The 18737-nt window shown below is 43.7% G+C and overlaps 1 protein-coding gene and 1 long non-coding RNA gene across 2 annotated transcripts in view; one reads left to right on the forward strand and one right to left on the reverse strand.

Annotated features, from left to right (window-relative positions):
* BRWD3 (bromodomain and WD repeat domain containing 3) overlaps positions 1–4191 on the reverse strand; it is a 72731-nt gene extending 68540 nt beyond the window's left edge. The window contains exons 1-4 of the mRNA XM_080991236.1: positions 3820–4191; positions 3665–3723; positions 3441–3470; positions 2511–2570 (exon numbers count right to left, since the gene is read on the reverse strand). Coding sequence (XP_080847362.1) covers positions 2511–2570; positions 3441–3470; positions 3665–3723; positions 3820–3853 — 183 coding nt within the window. The 5' untranslated portion in view covers positions 3854–4191. The remainder of the gene's footprint in view (positions 1–2510; positions 2571–3440; positions 3471–3664; positions 3724–3819) is intronic.
* LOC308468867 lies at positions 4098–18336 on the forward strand. Its single transcript, XR_013981906.1, has 3 exons — positions 4098–4217; positions 4629–4700; positions 14598–18336. It is a non-coding gene; the product is annotated as an uncharacterized lncRNA (long non-coding RNA).
* Positions 18337–18737: the final 401 nt, after the last annotated feature.

An 18737-nucleotide genomic window follows, 5' to 3' on the forward strand; every position in this document is an offset into this window, starting at 1 on the left:
CATAAATTAAAACTAGGCATGGCTCTGTGAAGTCAGAGATCCAACAACTAGATCTGTCAACCTCTAGCAACTCATATTCACAACCATTTTTCTTCCACTATAGAATGTACAAATGCGCTGAGTGCATGATCATTTCTAATTATAATCACCAGTATTGGTTGAGTATATTGTTCACTTGCAGCAATAGAATAGGAGCACCTTTCCTTACAGAAAGATTCTGCCATGTAAAATAGGTGTCACAAGTACTGGTAGCAATTACTACAGTATTTGCTTGTGTAAATATACCAGCCAAGTATTAACAACCATACTCCCATCTAAGTAATATTTCATACCTATAAAGCTTGATCATTGACTCACAGTCAAAGGAAGGTTTCATTAAATGAATGTCAGAAATATTTAAGTACCTTGAAAAGTCAGTGAAGACTTAAGAGAAATTAATTAATCTGATCTCCTTAAATTCACTTTATTCCCAGTCATAAGATCAGCAAAAAAAGAAGGAAGAAGAAATGCAACTTCTTGCTTATAAGAAATTACAAATCTTGCCACACAATTCTTTACATGGTTGTTTCTTTACATGGTTCTTTACATCAGTTGTTTTTCATATTCTAATTGCACTGGCTTGTTTCTGTTTTGCCTCTGCTGGTTTAATTTTCCTGCTGGCGTTAAAAAGACAGCGGGTCGGGGGAGAGTAGCTTGACCTCAAATGGTGGAAAAATTAAACTGGGCAAGGACAGAAGGGTCCATTCAAACAAACTAAATCATATTCTTCCCTGCTTACACGAGTTTTTCCTCTCATATCTAATTTCAAAATCCACGCTCAGCAACCTGGAAATATGGAGGTATGTTTATATTACCCAGTGAGATGAAATATGCTGCTAAAGACCAGCAGCCCATCCTTATTAGCTTCCAAAAAATAAAATATTAGGTATAGGTTAAGAACTAAGGATGAGGAACCCGTATCACCCCAGGTGTTGTTAGAATAAAACTCCGATTATTCCTGATCACTGGCCATGCTAGTGGACCGTTCCCCATACATGAACTCAGGGATGGAATTAGCCCCAGTGAGCAGCTTCAGATCATCATTTATAATATATTACAATCTGAAGTGAAGTACCCACTAAACAGTTGAACATGCCCAGTGGCCAATATGAGGGGTCCTCAAAATGTCATAGGTAGACAGTGGTCAATGAGATTCATTCAGCTAGTCCACAATATGGCCACATTAAATATGCATATTTTATTGCTTTCTTTTTCCTTATATTTTACAACATGAATTCTATGGAATGTAAATTATAATAAAAGAATACAATCTATAAGAAACAAAAAAGGAATAAAAATAACAACATCATACAGCATCTAGTATAGTGCATTAGTACAAGGCTAAAAGGGAAAGGAGCAAAATTTTCAGAACTACTTGTATTCTGCAAAAAAACATAAACCTATGGAATCAAGGTGGACAGAAAACACATCAGTAGGGTTTAGATCAGAGGTGTAACAATAGTCTTCCTTTCCTCAGGCGCCTCTAAATTAAACAGGAGTACCAGACATAAGAGATAGGAGTTTATAATTCAAAAAAAGTAGTGAGCAATTACACTAACTGTGCTACAGTACCAGCAGAAGCAACCATACAATGTTGACTTTAACATCATATTCCATATAATGATCGCCACACACAGCAGCTGGCATACTCCAGCATTTGATGACATAGCCCATTTCAGAATCAAAACCAGAAATGTATTTTAAAAATATGTAATATTTTATACTCAGTAAATCAATTCGCACTAATACACTTCTCACAACTCATAACTTGATGTGCCACATTATCATCTCACCAGCACAAATTGTTAAAACGAAATGAATCCAAGGACTGCTCAAGGATTGCCTTCCAATAAACTTTCAGCCCTTCTCCCTATTTACATTCCCTTTTTGGTCAGAAAGAATTACCATTCCTTTATTTCTCAAGCAAATATGAATGTTTCCCATGTTTAAAGCAATGTACTTCCATACTGATCTTCACCATTCATAAGCAAAACTTAACATATAATGACTCCCTCTATAATTTGTTTACATTCTACATTTTGATCTAAAGTGTAAAATAAATATCTATCAGCAAATGCTCAGTTTCCACATAATTTGGCTATGCAGTGGGAGTGTAGTATTTTTCTTTCAAATGCTGCAAAAAAAAAAAAAACACCTTCTGTTCAGTTCCTATCTTTAAAGCTGCAACCAATCAGCAGGCAACTCTCATTTGCAAACACGGAACTCCAGCTTGGTAGGTGCAGAATCATTGGCCTGAGCTTTGTACGTGCCCTCAGATAACCCTCCCCGTTCCCGATTCACACAAAAAATAAACCAGGAATCACTTCCCAAGTGACTAATATTAACATTACTTTTCCTTTCTCCCTCGGCTGGAGTAGAAAAGAAGGAGAAAGGCAATAATTCTGCCATATCTTCCATAGCTGAAGCAACCCCGACCCCACCTGCAAGTTTAAAAGCCAGCCTTCACTCACCAAATCCTCAAAACTTCTTCGATGCTCTTTGCCTTGCCAATCCAGGCGCCTTGGTATCAACTGAGTGGGGTGGGGGGGGAGGTGCAAGGAAGAGATACAGGTCTTGCAATTAAAAGCACGTGCGAAATGGAGAAAACAAATGATTCCCTTATCTCCCAACAACTCCCCCACTGATTCTTACAGCTGCATGCCATGTCACTTACACTCACCAGATGGGTGTAAAGAAAAAAACTTCTGAAGATAAAGGAAAATAGGTTTACATGTAAAAGCTGTCCTACTTAGTGGTGGGAGAGAGCCCTTTACATTTCATGCAGCTTCTCCTTTGTTGGCCTGGAACAGTTCTTCAGAAAAGAAAGCCTATCTGGCCGTTCCACAAAGCCTCTACTAGCTCCTTGACCAAAATATACCCACTCTCTCACTCATTTGCCACCCCAGCGTGTCCCACAAGCAAGCACTACAGGGGGAAATAATGCTCCTTTCCTGAGCAGATAAAAACTGCATGTCCTGTGTTGTCACATTTGGGGTGGGGTGGGGGAAGGGTGGAGGAAGAAACCAGGACTGATAGTAGCAACACCTCCCTCTTTCTTTCTTTATCTTTTTAAGAGCCAAATGAAAGGTCACCAAAAGCAAGCACGGTTTCTTTAAATTGAGACAGCCGCTCCGTGAATAAATATAATTTAAAAACAAAATAAGAGGGGGTGGAGACGGAGGCTTCGTTGCAAAGGTGTGCAATTAATACCTATCCCAACAAGTTCTTCACGGATAGCAAGATTTGTGGGAAGGGGTTACGAACCAGGAGGGCATTTGCACGGCTACTGAAGCGAGGATAGGGGTCAAGGGCTGAAGAGGAGGCATATATTAATTCGGCATTAATCAATTCCTCACACACACCCAAAAAACCCCCACTCAGACCACATGCTGGGACATTACCTGGTGTTCTTCCAGCTCCTCCACCAGCACCTGAGGAAAAAAAAATACAGATACACACACAAAGAGCGTGAGGGGAGGCAATAGAGGTCCCTTCCCCACAACCCCCTGACTTTAAAAAAAAAAAAAAAGCCCAGCTCCATTCTAGAACAAGACCGCCGCCGCCCCCCGACCGACCACCACAACCACCACAACCACGCTAGGTTTTGCCCACAAACCCTTCACACCTGGGCAGATTGCTTGCACGGTCCGGACTGGAGAAAGCGGGCAATTAGGTAGTACAGCTCTGAGGAGAAGAAGAAGGAGAAGCCAGGTTAAAGCAGGGCGAGGGAAGCCCAAGGAGGCAGCCTCCGCCTCAGCCCCCGCGGCACCCGAGACTCACCGGCTTCCAGCTGGGTCGGGGCGGCCGCCGCCATCCCTCCTCTTTCCTCAGAAGAAGGCCCGTCAGGAAGGAGCACCGGGGGAGAAGGGAAAGGCGCCGGGGGCGCCGCCGTCGCTGCCGCTGTTGGGGATGGTCCCTGTCCCAGGAAAGGGCGGGCGAGCTGCCTGCCTGAGGAGCGGCTCCTGTTACGACCGCCCGGAACAGCCCCAGCGGCGGGGTATATATGCTGCCGCTGCCGCTGCCGCACGCCGCCTCATTAGCGCCTCGCCGGCTCCATATAGCCCCCGCCGCGGAGGAGGGACCGAGCCCGTGCCGGCCCTCAGACTGGCTGCTCGCCTGAAGGGGAATGGAGGAGGACAGAGAGAGGGGAGAGACAGCGGCGGCTCCGTAATTACGGGGTGAGGGGGGGGGGGATAGAGAGAGAGAAGGGAAGCAGGCAGGAAGGCTGTTCAGCAGCCGAGGGAGCCTCCGGCCGCATGGGGGCGGTGGAACGGGCTGGCCTGTGGGATGCGGCCGAGGCGGCGGTCGGAAGAGGCAGGGAAGGCGGAAAAGGGGAAGGGGGCTTGGGCCTAGCGGAGCCTGAGGCCTGCGCACCCCGAGGGCCTTGGGCTGCCCCCCGATTCCGCCCCTCGGCTTCTGCGGCTTGATCTTTGCCCCAGATTGGGAAGAGGTGGCCATGGTCGTCGGCTGTCAGTTTCAGAAATGTCGGCTGCTCGCTTGCTGCGTTTAATTTGTTGATTTTATCCATATGCAAAATAAAATGAAAGGTGATTATTTAAAACCCCATCCATTGCTGCTGTTGCTTTCAGGAGTGCAGGGATGCGTTTCCGAGCTCCCGATCTTCCTGCCCGACAATTATCCTCACGCAGCAGCCTCTTGAGGTAGGTTAGGCTGAAAGAAAGCCTCCCTAGCCCAGTGAGCGTCGTGGTGGAATGGGGGATTTGAACTTGGACCCCAGCCCCCCAAATTCGGTTTTGGCAGGGCATGTATGGAGATGTGGCGATCACTTGTCAGAGCTGTCAACATTTCGTGCAAGGGAGTTCAAAAAGCACACATTATTATTAACACACTAGGTGTAAAGGTAAAAGGACCCATGGATGGTTCAGTCCAGTCAAAGGTGACGGGTTGCAGTGCTCTTCTCGCTTTCAGGCTGAGGGAGCTGCCATTTGTCCACAGACAGCTTTCTGGGTCATGTGGCCAGCATGACTAAACCGCTTCTGGCACAACAGAACACCATGACAGAAACCAGAGCGCACGGAAACACTGTTTACCTTCCCGCTACAGTGGTACCTATCTACTTGCATTGGCATGCTTTCAAACTGCTAGTGGCAGGAGCTGGGACAGAGCAATGGGAGCTCACCCCGTCGCGGGGATTCGAACTGCCAGCGTGCCAGTTGGCAAGCCCAAGAGGCTCAGTGGTTTAGACCACAGTGCCAACACACTACAGTCATACCTCGGGTTACAGACTCTTCAGGTTGTGTTTTTTCGGGTTACAGACACACTGAAACCCGGATGTACCGGAACGGGTTACTTCTGGGTTTTGGTGGTCGCGCAATCGGAGAAGCACTGAATCGCAACCCGCACATGCGCAGACACAGCGCTGCAGGTTGCGAACGTGCCGCCTACACCGATCACGTTCGCCGCCCGAGCATCCACTGTATGTTGTTGGCATCCACCTATCTTTAGAGACAATGGGAGTGAAATCAAACTGTTGTGTTAGTTGCAGTGAAGCAACCTTTTCAGGGCGCAAGCCTGGGCAGTGTGTGTGGAAGTCCTGAGCTGCCCAGAAGACAAGACGCACACCCTCGGCCTCGCTAATGTGGTTCAAAGGAAAGACCGGTATGTTTGGCACCAGTTTGGCTGCAGGAGCCTTAGGAACTCCACGCATGTGTAGGACTAACTCCTTAGCCTTTTCTCCCAAAGATGTCCCACAAGGCAGCAGAGGTTTAGGATCAGAGTTTTCCTTCTCCAAGATGCATGGGCGTAGCCAAGATTTTTGTTACGGGGGCATAACCTCAGATTTGTAATGATTTGTATTTATTGATTTGGGGAGCAGCTCCCCCCCCCCGCCCCCGCTATGCCCATGCCTAGATGGGCTACCTTCCCAGGTTGACAGGCCCCATCCGTCACTCACTTGCCACTACAGCACATGTAGAAACCACCTTGTTGACAGTTCACTCAATCCACCAGAGCCTGTCTTCACATGCAGGGGAAGTCCCTAACCAAGGGTTTGAGAGCTATTGGCGACCCTCACCTGCCTTAGCCAGCCAGTCAAAGCAGTTTCATGGGGTGTAGTCACTGTTGCATGCTGACAGCATATAGGAGCCACAGGTGAAAGCTGAGTACACATTGGGGACCAAAGGTGGGCAAACTACCCAAAAAGGAACACAATGTGTCCCCCACCAGAGGTACCACCCCACCCCATACACCCCCTTTTACACTATAGGCATTGCATTATTGAGATATGAGTGGGCTTTATTTTGGGAAATACTGGTTCCTGTGTGTGCATTGGGTTTGTATGTGTGTCTGCTGATGCACAAATAAATGATATGACTAACACTGGGTAGGCAGTTAGACCCCTAACTGATGTTCTAATTTCAAGCAGAAGGGTGGTTTTGTTGCGTTTTGAGGGGTCTGTTATAAATATTCAGAGAACATGGCTGTTTCTTCATGGCAAAAATTCTGAAGTGGGGTTTCTTAGCTTTCCATTTCCAGAAATATTTTTAGTGTAGTAGTTGCTATTATATTAGTTTAAGAGCAAAACGAGGATTGGAGGTGCTGCCTTGATTGAAGAATAGTCTTGCAAATTGGGGGGCATGGGCATAGCAGGGATTTTTGTTAGAGGGGCAGGCTTTTGTTGGTGAGCAGAACCTCAAATTTGTATTGGTTTTTATTGATATTGATTGATTTGTGGGGCTGCTGCCCCTTCTTGGTTATGCCCATGGGGTGGGGTGTTAGTCTGAATACCTGGGCACTCCTAATTCCTGGATCAGCCAGGCCAACCTGGGAGATCAGCCAGTAATAAAGACAAGGGGAAGATAATGGGCCATTAAGAAAAACAAATGGGAGGGGTCCATCCCTCAACCCAGAGTTCATTTGGAAGACAAAAGAGAATTTTGAAGTAGAGTTTTAAGCATTGCGCCTGGAATTTTTGCATGATGTGAACTGAGTAGGGGGGTTGGGCTGAGAGGTAAAGTGGGAGTCTGTAAAACACAACAAGTTGGAGAAGGAGAGTCAGAGCCATGGCTGAGGTCAGTTTGAAGCCAAGGTTCCAGCTATGGGAGAAACAGGACCTTCTTATTTGTTCTTTGCTTCTAATTTTCCCCACCCATTCCTTTATTTTGAATATTTTCTTCTTCCACTTCTTTTTAACTTTCCTTCTTTAAATTTGAAAACTTCCAGCAAATTTCCAGCAAAAATATGACGTTGTTCTGATTCATGTCAAATATGGCAGCATCCACTTTGCTCCTCAGGGTGCCACCCCCATTTTTTTTGCCCACTGTTGAAAGGTAGACACTACTTCTCTACCTGGTGGCACATCAAAATATGCACCATCCCATCAAGTTAACAGCTGAATATTTTTCATTTGCAAAGTAACAACAAAGCTGATTTGTGGTGAATGTGGAATAGTAGGAAAGGAGGTATCAAGAAATACCAAAAGGAGAAGGAAGTGGGTTTAGAAAGAAGGAAGTTAAAGTAAGGGAGTATTCATTCAAAGGATTACATTTTTTTTTTATTAACCCCCCCCACACACACACCCCAATTCATTCTCATAATCTAGAATATTTCTTCAGTTGGTTTGCCACATACTTCCTGTGCATGGTGATCATATTGCTAAATATGTCAGACCCTCCAAGGGTCCCTGTTTTCCAGGGACGTCCCTGATTTAGGGAAGCTGTCCTAGTTTCTGATTTGATCCTGGAATGTCCCGCTTCTTAGGATGTCTGTACTGTATTATCATTGGAGAAATGTTGGAGGGTATGGAGTTATCCAACCCCCGAGCTGCCTGAAGGCAATCCTGTATAGTTTTTTAATGTTTGATGTTTTATTATGTTTTTAAATGTGTTGGAAGCTGCCCAGAGTGATGGGGCAATCCAATAAGATATGTGGGGTATACATAGTAGAAATATTATGGAACGGGGCATCCCTATTTTCATCAGAGAAATGTTGGAAGGCATGTTATGACTATTATTTCTCCCTTTTTCATTCTTCATACACTAACAAATTAGCTAGTATCTGTTATTATGTTGGTTTTTCATTATATTTCCAGTTTACTTATAGCATTGTTCTGATTATTAAGGTTTCATGTAAAATCCCCCCCCCTCACATAAATCTTGGGACCGATAATACAGAAATGCTGTGAAGCAGTTGTTTCTGAAGAAGACGCTAATAGCAAATTGCTTATTCTAAGACATTCAGTAATTTCAAAATATCAGCCATATCCCCAGGAGCTAGGTTTGATGCTCTAGCTCAGGCATGCCCAACAGGTAGATCGTGATCTACCGGTAGATCACTGGACGTCTGCGGTAGATCACTGGTAGATCATCGGCTCCCCACAAAGAAGCTGAACAACTGTGGCTCCCCTAAAAAAAGCTCTGACCTGAACCCAAAGAAAGGGGGTAAATCACTGCTAGTTTTTAACTGAGTTAAAAACTGATCACAGTCTCTTGGGAGTTGGCTACCCCTGCTCTGGCTGTACAAGTTGTGCATTTTATACTCAATAGGTTGCATGGCATCCTTTTTTTAATTGATACCTACTCTAGAGACCGCCCCCTGACAGCCCCGTTTTGTGTGGCAGCCCCTCTTTTTGTACAAGTGCCCCGGGGTTCGGGCGTTCTGTTTTTTTTCCGGCTGCGGCAGCTGCATTGGGAAGGAGACGTGGGAGCTCCTTCCGAAAGCCGAGTTAGTGGTTCCTAAGCTTTGTGATGAAGACGGGTGGGACTCTAGGACCCTGCTGCCTGAAGCCAGGCAAATCCATCCAATCTCAGCTTACGCTTCCATAGAAGGATCATCGGGATCTTTGCCATCCCTTCCCTTTCTGGCTTGGAAAGGCACCCTCGCCATAGGAAATCTCCAGGAAGCGGCATCCTCAGTGACTTCTTTCCTCTACGACCCCTCCAACGGTGCCGCTTCTTTCTTTTTCTTTGACTCCATCGGGGATTCTTACTGTGTCTCCTCCATCACCATCACCGGTTCCCAAGAGCGCTTGTCTTGCGCGCGCGCGCGCACACACACACACACACAGGCTTAAGCAAATTGATGTTTATTTTATTTTATTTTATTGTTATTTCTCCACCACCACCATATCCCTCAATGTAAAGGGCTTGCGGCTTGTTCTTTGTTTTCAGCTCCAGAAACTAAAAGGGGATGGGGGAGGGGAGACCAAAATCCTCTTGCAAATCCAGCCCTCCAAAAATAATCCCCCCATTTGGCTACCTGAGCCATTCATGGATGGAGCAAGGGTGGATGTGCTTGCCAATTGATTTTTGGGATGCTTTAGTTCAGTGCCTGCTGTTGGGGGGAGGTGTGCGGACAATTTGCAGTTATTTTTTGTTTTTCTGCCTGCCTGTTGAAGCCCATCCCCAGTCATATTTGCAAATTTACTTTGAAGTAAGTAGCCTTAACTGGAGTTAAGGTTTTGCTCCCAGGCAAATGTGCAGGACTGGGCTTCAGGGCTGCATTCCGAATCTTTTGCATGCTCACATGAGAGTAAACCATTGATCTCAAGAATCTTTGCAGTAAAAGCATACAGAATTGGGCTGCTGATCTTTTTGGCCCTGGCCCTGCTCCCTCTTTCAGCTCCTGCGGAAAGGTGACTTTGAGATGCCTTCCCTCTTTCAGCCTACCTGGCAAATATATATAGAATATATGCATTTGGAAATTAAGATGCAGATTGTGTTGATGACTGGGCTGCTGTCAGTGCAAATTACAATTGCTGGGTTTAGATATATTGTGATGTATTTTAAGTATTGCTTTTAACCAGCTTGTTTTTGTTGTTCTTTATTTTATAACTGATTTTTGAAATGTTAAAAGCCGCCTTGAATCCCAATTTGGCAGGATAGAAATATATTTCATAATTAATAAAATAAAATAATATGAGAGGCAGTGGGTTGGAATCCATGTACATTACTTTTGAGTTTCCTGGAGGATAAACATACAGATTTAGTAATAAGAACATAATTTGACATCTCACTTATATTAGTGTGGCTCAATATTAAGAGTACATATTTTTAAATGTGTGGTTTTTAAAGCACAAAATATATAAGAAATATATCTACACTAAATAATAGAGGAGTAGTGAGCAGAGCCTCATACCCACAGAGCTGCATATACGCAATAATGAATTCCAATAGGGACAAATATAACTTAGGCAGGAAGAACCAACTAAACAAACATTAAGGTGAGAGACACCTGTCTTATCAGAAGTACACGTTAAAAGAATCTAGAGCAGTGGTTCCCAATTAGAGGTCCAGGAGCCCTTGGGGGTCCTTGGAATGCACCCAGGGGGTCCACGGCCCCATCCCTTGCCTCCCCCAACAAAATTTTTGTCATTTTTGCATGGTAATATCACAAATTTTATGGTCTAAAACAACGATATACTGGCCAAAATTGGTTTTGAAATCACACTGCAATAACAATTTTGACCCTGCAATATGCGGGAATATATCACTCCTCATGCAAGGGAGGACATTGATTTCAAGGCACCACCAATAGGATGATAAACAGGGCAGCTGATCACCCTCAGTTCAAGGCACCATGGCACTATCTTCCCCTGGCACTGAGGTGGAGCAGCTTTTCTCATCCAGCAGGAAAGCAGCAGCAGCCACAGTGGAGGTACATCTTCAGTGGCTGCCCCACTGATGCATACCCCCCCATCCCAATCCCTTCCTTCTCAACCCATGCAGTGGAGGTGACTCTGCTTCCTTTCCTCCCTCCACCCATCCAGTCTCTGCAGCTTCTTCCCTCATCCCCACGCCTGATCTCCAATTTCAGACATTGTGACATATCGAAATATTGTGATGTTTAATTGCTGATATATCACAATGTTGAAAACCAGATATTGCTCAGCCCTGGTCTGTTTTTTAGTGTATATAAAATCCTTTGGTTATTAAGAGCTAACCCACATTTTGTTCAAAAAATTGCTTTGCAGAGGTAACTACCATGGAGTTATCAAATTTTTCAAAAGTAGGGGATCTGTGGCTTGACTTCTGAAAAATAAGGGGTCCTCAGTAATTATCTAATTGGGAATCACTGATCTAGAGGTCTTAGTAGTCCACAAGCTGAACCTGAGTCAACAATGTGATGCAGCAGCAAAAAAACAAAAAACGCTGTTCTAGGCTGCATCAACAAAAGTATAGTGTCCAGATCAAGGGAAGTAATAGTCCCACTCTATTCTGCCCTGGTCAGACCACACCTGGAATACTGTGTCCAATTCTGTGCACCACAATTTAAGAAGGATGTTGACAAGCTGGAACGTGTGCAGAGGAGGGCAACCAAGACGATCAAGGATCTGGAAACCCAACCTTATGAGGAACGGTTGAGGGAATTTGGTATGTTTAGTCTGGAAAAGAGGAGACTGAGAGGAGATAGGATAGCCATCTTCAAATTAGTGTTTGAAATTAGCTGGGTCCCAGGCAACCAAATGAAGATGCCTGGGCTCCAGGACAGCACCATATAGCGGTGAACAACATTATAGTTAATTGTTGTAGCTTGTCTTCACTTAACTGCACTCCACTGCCCTGCTCACAGTTATAATAATAATAATAATAATTATTATTATTATTTATTATTTATACCCCGCCACTCTGGGCGGCTTCCATAGAAACCAAAAATACAGTAAAATATCACACGTTAAAAACTTCCCTGAACAGGGCTGCCTTAAGATGTCTTCTGAATGTCAGGTTGTTATTTATCGCTTTGACATCTGCTGGAAGGGCATTCCACAGGGCGGGCGCCACTACCGAGAAGGCCCTCTGCCTGGTTCCCTGTAGCTTTGCTTCTCGCAATGAGGGAACCGCCAGAAGGCCCTCGGCGCTGGACCTCAGCGTCCGGGCAGAACGATGGGGGTGGAGACGCTCCTTCAGGTATACTGGACGGAGGCTGTTTAGGGCTTTAAAGGTCAGCACCAACACTTTGAATTGTGCTCGGAAACGTACTGGGAATTGTGAAGAATATTCTTACGTTATGAATGGTTTGTGTCGCCATTAAGAAAAAGAGGTAGGTATAGGCCAATATATATGTGGACTGTTCCTGGGTAAAGTGACTTTCCTTCTTTAAGTTCTCAAAAGCTCTTAACCTAGCTCAAGGTTGTCATCTGAACTAGCCAGATGTTTAACTGATAATCAATCAGTCTAAAATTTGCAAAAATAAGACTTCACAGCTGTCTTGCCCCAAAATGGCAACCAGACATACCATTTCGGTGACTGTAACCTTGGTATAAGGAGCCATTTGGTGCTTAGTTTATATATCTGAGTTTCAAATATCTGTCACATGGAAGATGGAACCAGTTTGTTTTCTCCTGCTCTGGAGGGGGAAGGCATTCATCCAAATGAATGTCTTCAAGAGAGAAGAAAGGAAACTGCTGTTCCCTTGACGGTGGACTCTTATTTCCTTGGAGGTTTTTAAGCAGAGGTTGGATGGCCATTTGTCATGGATGCTTTTGATGAGATTTCTGCATTGCAAGTAGTTGGAGTACATAACCCTCAGGATCTCTTCCAATTCTACAATTATATCAGTAGCCTGCTCCAGAGTAATTTGGAGCAGAGCTTTCAGGGAGGAGGTCCCTGTTTTGTGGGAAAACAGTATTGCTCTTGATATACAGTGGCCAGCCACTCTTTGTACTTAATGGAAACAGTGGGACTTCTTCCTTTTTCTTCCAACAAGCTTTACTGGCTGGATGAAAACAGATCTCTTCCTCATTTGTTCATTTTCTATTGTTTAAAAATTGTTTTTGTATTGTTTTGTACTGTTTTTAAATTAGCTATTTTTATGGTATAGTTGTAAATTATAGAATTGCGAGGGATCCCGAGGGCCATCTAGTCCAACCTCCTGCAATACAGGAAGGTAAACTACGTAAATCTTACATGGCAGGAGGCCATCCAACACATGTAAAACACAATTCAGTAATTACTGCTAGTAGTAGAATAATATTATGAAGCTGCTTATATACAGAGTTCAGCCATTGGCCCATTGAGTCTAGGACAATGTATCTCTGGCTGTGCTAACAGGCAACTGCTCTCTGACTCTTTTTCAGTGGATGAAGCGGGAAGTCGTGGCAAACCCCACCAAGTGCACTCCGGGGGGTGGGGAGAGAGAATATGTCGTAGTTCTGTCACTCTTAAAAATGACTCTGTGTGTTCATACCCTCCAACATTCCGCAGATGAATGCTGGAGGGTATGACTCTAGGATCTCAAAAGGGATGAAGGGCAGGATATAAATCTATACCGTTAATAAATGAATATCCTTATATCCCATATTTAGCCTTTTATCTTAGTTGATAATGCCTCTTGCTTACATGGATGGAGGTGTGTGTGTGTGTAGGAACCTGTGACTTGTGTGTGGCTGGAATTGAACCTATTATAGAAAGGTAAGAGTCACATTTGCCGTTCCACCCATTTTTGCCTCTGGATTGCCTATCACTGCCATGTGTCCCCATCCCTGGTCAAGATTCAGTATGATGTACAGCAGGGGTCAGCAACCTTTTTCAGCCGTGGGCCGGTCCACCATCTCTCAGACCATGTGGTGGGCTGGACTATATTGCGGGGGGGGGGGGGGGATGAACAAATTCCTATGCCCGACAAATAACCCAGAGATGCATTTTAAATAAAAGCACACATTCTACTCATGTACAAACACCAGGCAGGCCCCACAAATAACCCAGAGATGCATTTTAAATAAAAGGACACATGCTACATGAAGGCCAGATTCAGAAGGCGATTGGGCCGCATCTGGCCCATGGGCCTTAGGTTGCCTATCCCTGATGTACAGTCACTACATCATGTATGGGCACATGCCAGCTGACTGGCACTGTCAGAGCTAAAGGCTGCGTGAAATTCTCTCCATTAAGGAAGGTAAATGGCGTTTCCGTGCGCTGCTCTGGTTCGCCAGAAGCGGCTTAGTCATGCTGGCCACATGACCCGGAAGCTGTATGCTGGCTCCCTCAGCCAATAAAGCAAGATGAGTGCCGCAACCCCTAATGGTCAGGGGTCCCTTTACCTTTATATGCCCTACTATAATAATAGCAATAAGCAATAAGCAATGACATAACATGCTGACAAAGAGACAGAGCTTGTGAACCAGGAGCTTCCCTGGTTCAGATCTCACCCCATCTCTCACCTTTAACTTCCCATCTTCTATATGAAGTTTATGATTCTAGATAACTATCGATTTGTTTTTATCAGTATTTGACCTGTGAGTTCCTTGCACTCAATGAGGGTCGCACTCCAAAAATGTTGCCTTGTTGAGAAATAGTTGTATTCTTGAAAAATTTTAAGGCTACCATGACAGTGAGACATGGGAGGGGTGATGTGGCTGGGAGAAGTGGAGTAGGAAAGATGGAAGTTAACAAATGGGTATGGTGGGTGCAAATGGTTGTTTAGCCAGGGGGTAGGTCAGATGTAGAAAGTGAATGCCATTTAAGAAGGTCTACCTGGCCTAGATGGGCACATATTGGGTAGGGGGTACAGTGAGCAGACTTGCTCTCCCTCCATGCTGTCCTGGTCTTCCCTTAGTTCTTAATATAGTGCTTTGTAAAAGTACTTTATATGTGTATCTATAGCAGTGACCAGAGGAGGAATGACCCCCTGGGAGGAGCACAGAAAGAAGAAATGCCGTGGTGCATCTGCAGCAGCACAATTGGATACCTATCTGCACCAGCTGCAACAAAACATGTCTCTCCTATATCACTCTCTACAGCAACAGCAAGCAACCTTCTGGCAGTTTGCCCTCATCCCCAAAGGCACACTCCTCCATTGTCTCCTGAGACAGATGGATGACAACCAACCACCTCTTGTAATTCTTAAACAGCCGTGCAAAACAGTTAAGTCAGTGTTATCGTCTCCATGTTTCAGAAGGCAACATGGAAACTTGTGAAACTGGTGCTCTTTGGAAGTTTTGGACTACAATTCCCATCTGCACGTGCAGGCTAGGACTCATGAGAGTTGTAGTCCAAAACATCTGGAGGGCACTAGATTAACAAACGGCTAACCCAGCAACAAAGGTCTGTATAGTTAAAGCTATGGTTTTCCCAGTAATGATGTATGGAAGTGAGAGCTGGACCATAAAGAAGGCTGATTGCCGAAGAATTGATGCTCTTGAATTATGGTGCTGGAGGAGACTCTTGAGAGTCCCATGGACTGCAAGAAGATCAAACCTATCCATTCTAAAGGAAATCAGCCCTGAGTGCTCACTGGAAGGACAGATCCTGAAGCTGAGGCTCCAATACTTTGGCCACCTCATGAGAAGAGAAGACTCCCTGGAAAAGACCCTGATGTTGGGAAAGATTGAGGGCACAAGGAGAAGGGGACAACAGAGGACAAGATGGTTGGACAGTGTTCTCGAAGCTACAAACATGAGTCTGACCAAACTGCGGGAGGCAGTGGAAGACAGGAGTGCCTGGCGTGCTCTGGTCCATGGGGTCAAGAAGAGTCGGACAACAACGAAACAACAGCAACATCCTTGAATCTTGTATATTTTACGCGCTTAGTGGCTGGCCAGCTGAAATCGCACAAATTAAATGCACACCGGGTGGAGAGCTTAAAAGCTCTTTCCACACTGGATTTTCCTTGCTTACTAGGCTCTAGGAAGCTTCCATGAGAGCCTCTCAGAACTCAGTAAGCAAGGCAGAAAGCTTAAAAGCTCTCTGCTTTGCATGGTGGTCAAGTCCCTCTTTGTGCACCAGCTTCGGAAAGGTAGGGATGGTCGTGCGGGGGTGGTTCCAGTGTTCTGACTGTATGCAATTTCAGCTTTACATGCAATTGCCTGGAACGTAATCTCCATGCATGCTTATCTTTGCCTTGTGTTTTTCCTCTCTATTTCTGAGAAGGGAGCATACAGTTCCCAAATAATTATGGGAACTGTATTTTGTTAAGAGTGGTGGGAATTGTAGTTCTGAAAGGGGTGTGCTACAGTTCCCAGGATGCTTTTTTTAGGAAGCCAGGCGCTTTGAATGTGCCTTTAATGTATGGGGCCTAAACAACAACAACCTAGCAACATTGTGACCAGAGTCTTAGCCCCTTCTTCTGTCTATTTCTCCTTTAGCTTCATATTCTTCCTCTTCCATTACCCCAGAGCTACACAATGCTCAGTGATGTAACTGCCGTTACTATCTCCTAAATTCTTGTCCTGGGGTTTCTCTTTCCCACCGCAGCTATTTGCTTTGTTTTAAATCTGATGCCAATTCATTACCATCCTGCTTTATATAAATACTTCCCCTAGATGGAGCTCCATAACCAACAATTGCTTTTAGTACTACTGTATAGCGCAAGGCTGAATTCAAAAGACTGCTTATTCAAGGAGGCCTTTCTTCTTTGTACTATCTGTTCTGTTTCCAATTCAGTCTGCTTATGCAGAAACAAATGCTGGGGAGTCCATAAAATACAGATTTATTACTGTAAATTATAAAAGCTGTTCATACGATTGGTGGGGAAACAATTTCATATAAGGCACAGTATAATCTGTTCTGCTGTGGACTGATTTATAATCTCATAGCTGCTAGGCAGCTGTTATGTTCTATGTCCTGGTGTTCTACAGGATGGTACACACTTTATAGCTGCAATATATTTGATTCTTATAAATCAGACAATTCTCTATCAACTGTAATTATATGTGTTTTATGAATGATAGATATTATACAATATGTAACTAAGTACGGATAAAATATGGAAAAATAATGTAAAAGGTAATTGCGATTCAGTGATGTAGAAATGGATACTGTCTTTTCTGTTTTTCTTTAGAATTCTTCACTTTTTAATCTTTTTTTTAGAACCCCACCCCCAAGACCATTCCATTGTAACTACCCAACCTCCCATTATTTCAACACCTCTTGACTACTTTCCGTTTTAACAAAACAAATTCTACAAATCACCCTCCATATCTCCTCAAAATCAATTCTCCTACATATTCCCCTTCTTACCTTAATGACACATGTTAATTTATCATTAATAACTATATCCCACATCTCTTTATACCATTATTCCATTTTATATTCTGCTTGTCCCTTCCTAGCTATAATAATTCATGCAGCTGTCAATAAATTAGACTACTTCTCCAGGTTAGTGATCTGGCCCTGAACCCTGGCTTAACTGTTATTCAAACCCACCTTCTTTCATGCAACATGTATTTTCCATACATAAAATTATCCATGCACCCCACATGTAGTCTCTTGCAAGAGGTATTTTTCTCCCTCCCCCTTTTAGATTAGGAATTGAGCTGTTGGTTTTCTTCAGCTTACTCTTTTCAAACTTCCCAACTTCAGAGAGGTCATGTTTGTCCCACATCTTGGCCACGGGAAAACAAGACACCTCCAGGACTGTAGGCTCTCAGCTGTTCAAGCTACCTGGGCTTTGCACTATCTGCTAGTCCAGTACTTTCCCAACTTTTCATGTCGGTGACACACTTTTTTAGACATGCATCATTTTGCAACATGGTAATTCAGTTTTACTAGCAAAATGGAGGTTAAACTAACCCCTTTCCAGCCCCAGGAGGAGTGTGGGGAGCATTCGCACAATACACCTACACACTGCAACAGACACACTAACGTGTCATGATACACAGTTTGGAAATCTCTGTGCTAGTTGGTTCACTTAAAAATCAACATTCTTTTCCAATCTCTACTCTTAGGTGTTTTTAACATAGAGTAATCAACTGTTTTTGAGAACTTCGTCAGGTTTAATTTAAACAAGCTTTCTATTTAAAGCTATTAAAATAAAACATCTTAACTATTAAAAAGAAACTTCTCTGTGCTAATATCATCCTGTTCTTGGGGTAATGCTTAAAATTAAGTTCAGTGTGGTGTTTTACATATTTATGGAGGCAGTCAGGTAATGGGAAGAAGTATGCATTATGTTGATGTGATACAACCATTCATATTAATGTGATAGCTTAGCACTGAGGAACATTTTTTTTCATTTTCTGTTGCATGTGGTTTTTCAACTGTTTTTATATGTTCTTTCAATGCTGATTTCAAATCTGAAATTGATTTTCGTGTACATGTTATAGTTATCTTGCAATTTCTGACTTTTGCCGATATGTCATATTTACACTGGGGATAAGTGGACACTGACACGTTGATCTACCCTAACCACATGGTAATTATTGTTTTGCAAACTTAATTTTTATTTATTTTAATAGTTTTGTAACCTAAATATCTGTATTTTTCATATCGGACCATGGCTTCTTCAAGTAGACAAAAATGTGTAAACAAGCCTTTCAGATGGTTTTCTGGGACAGGAATGTATTTCTATATTGAGACTCAAAGCATGACTGCAGCTGCTAATAAACAGGGAAGGATATTACAATCGCTGTACTCTGAGATCTTTTTTACAGTTTGTCTTCCTGGTGTAAAGACTTGAATTTGCTTCAGTGTCTGATTTATGTACAGTTTAGGAGTGATGAAAGGGAAGCTTGAAGTATGCGTTTTATTCTCTCCTCTTAAGAGAGAATAGGTGGCTTGCTGCTTTTGGTGGTGGAACTCTTCAACCAAGCCTTTGGCTAACTAACATCCTATATCCTTTTAAATGTCTTTGTGGGATAGTGGGGGGGGGGGGGGGGGAGGTTATTGATTTGTTTTGCTCTTGTTTTTATTATGTATTTTAGTTTTTTATCTAGTCATTTTATGCTGTGAACCGCCCTGAGATCTACAGATGAAGGTCAGTATACAAATTTAATAAATAAAATTAAGCCTCACTAGTTCAGAGAG

The sequence above is a fragment of the Podarcis pityusensis genome (genome assembly GCF_964106645.2).
Source record: "Podarcis pityusensis genome assembly, chromosome: Z".
Classification (NCBI taxonomy): Eukaryota; Metazoa; Chordata; class Lepidosauria; order Squamata; family Lacertidae; genus Podarcis; species Podarcis pityusensis.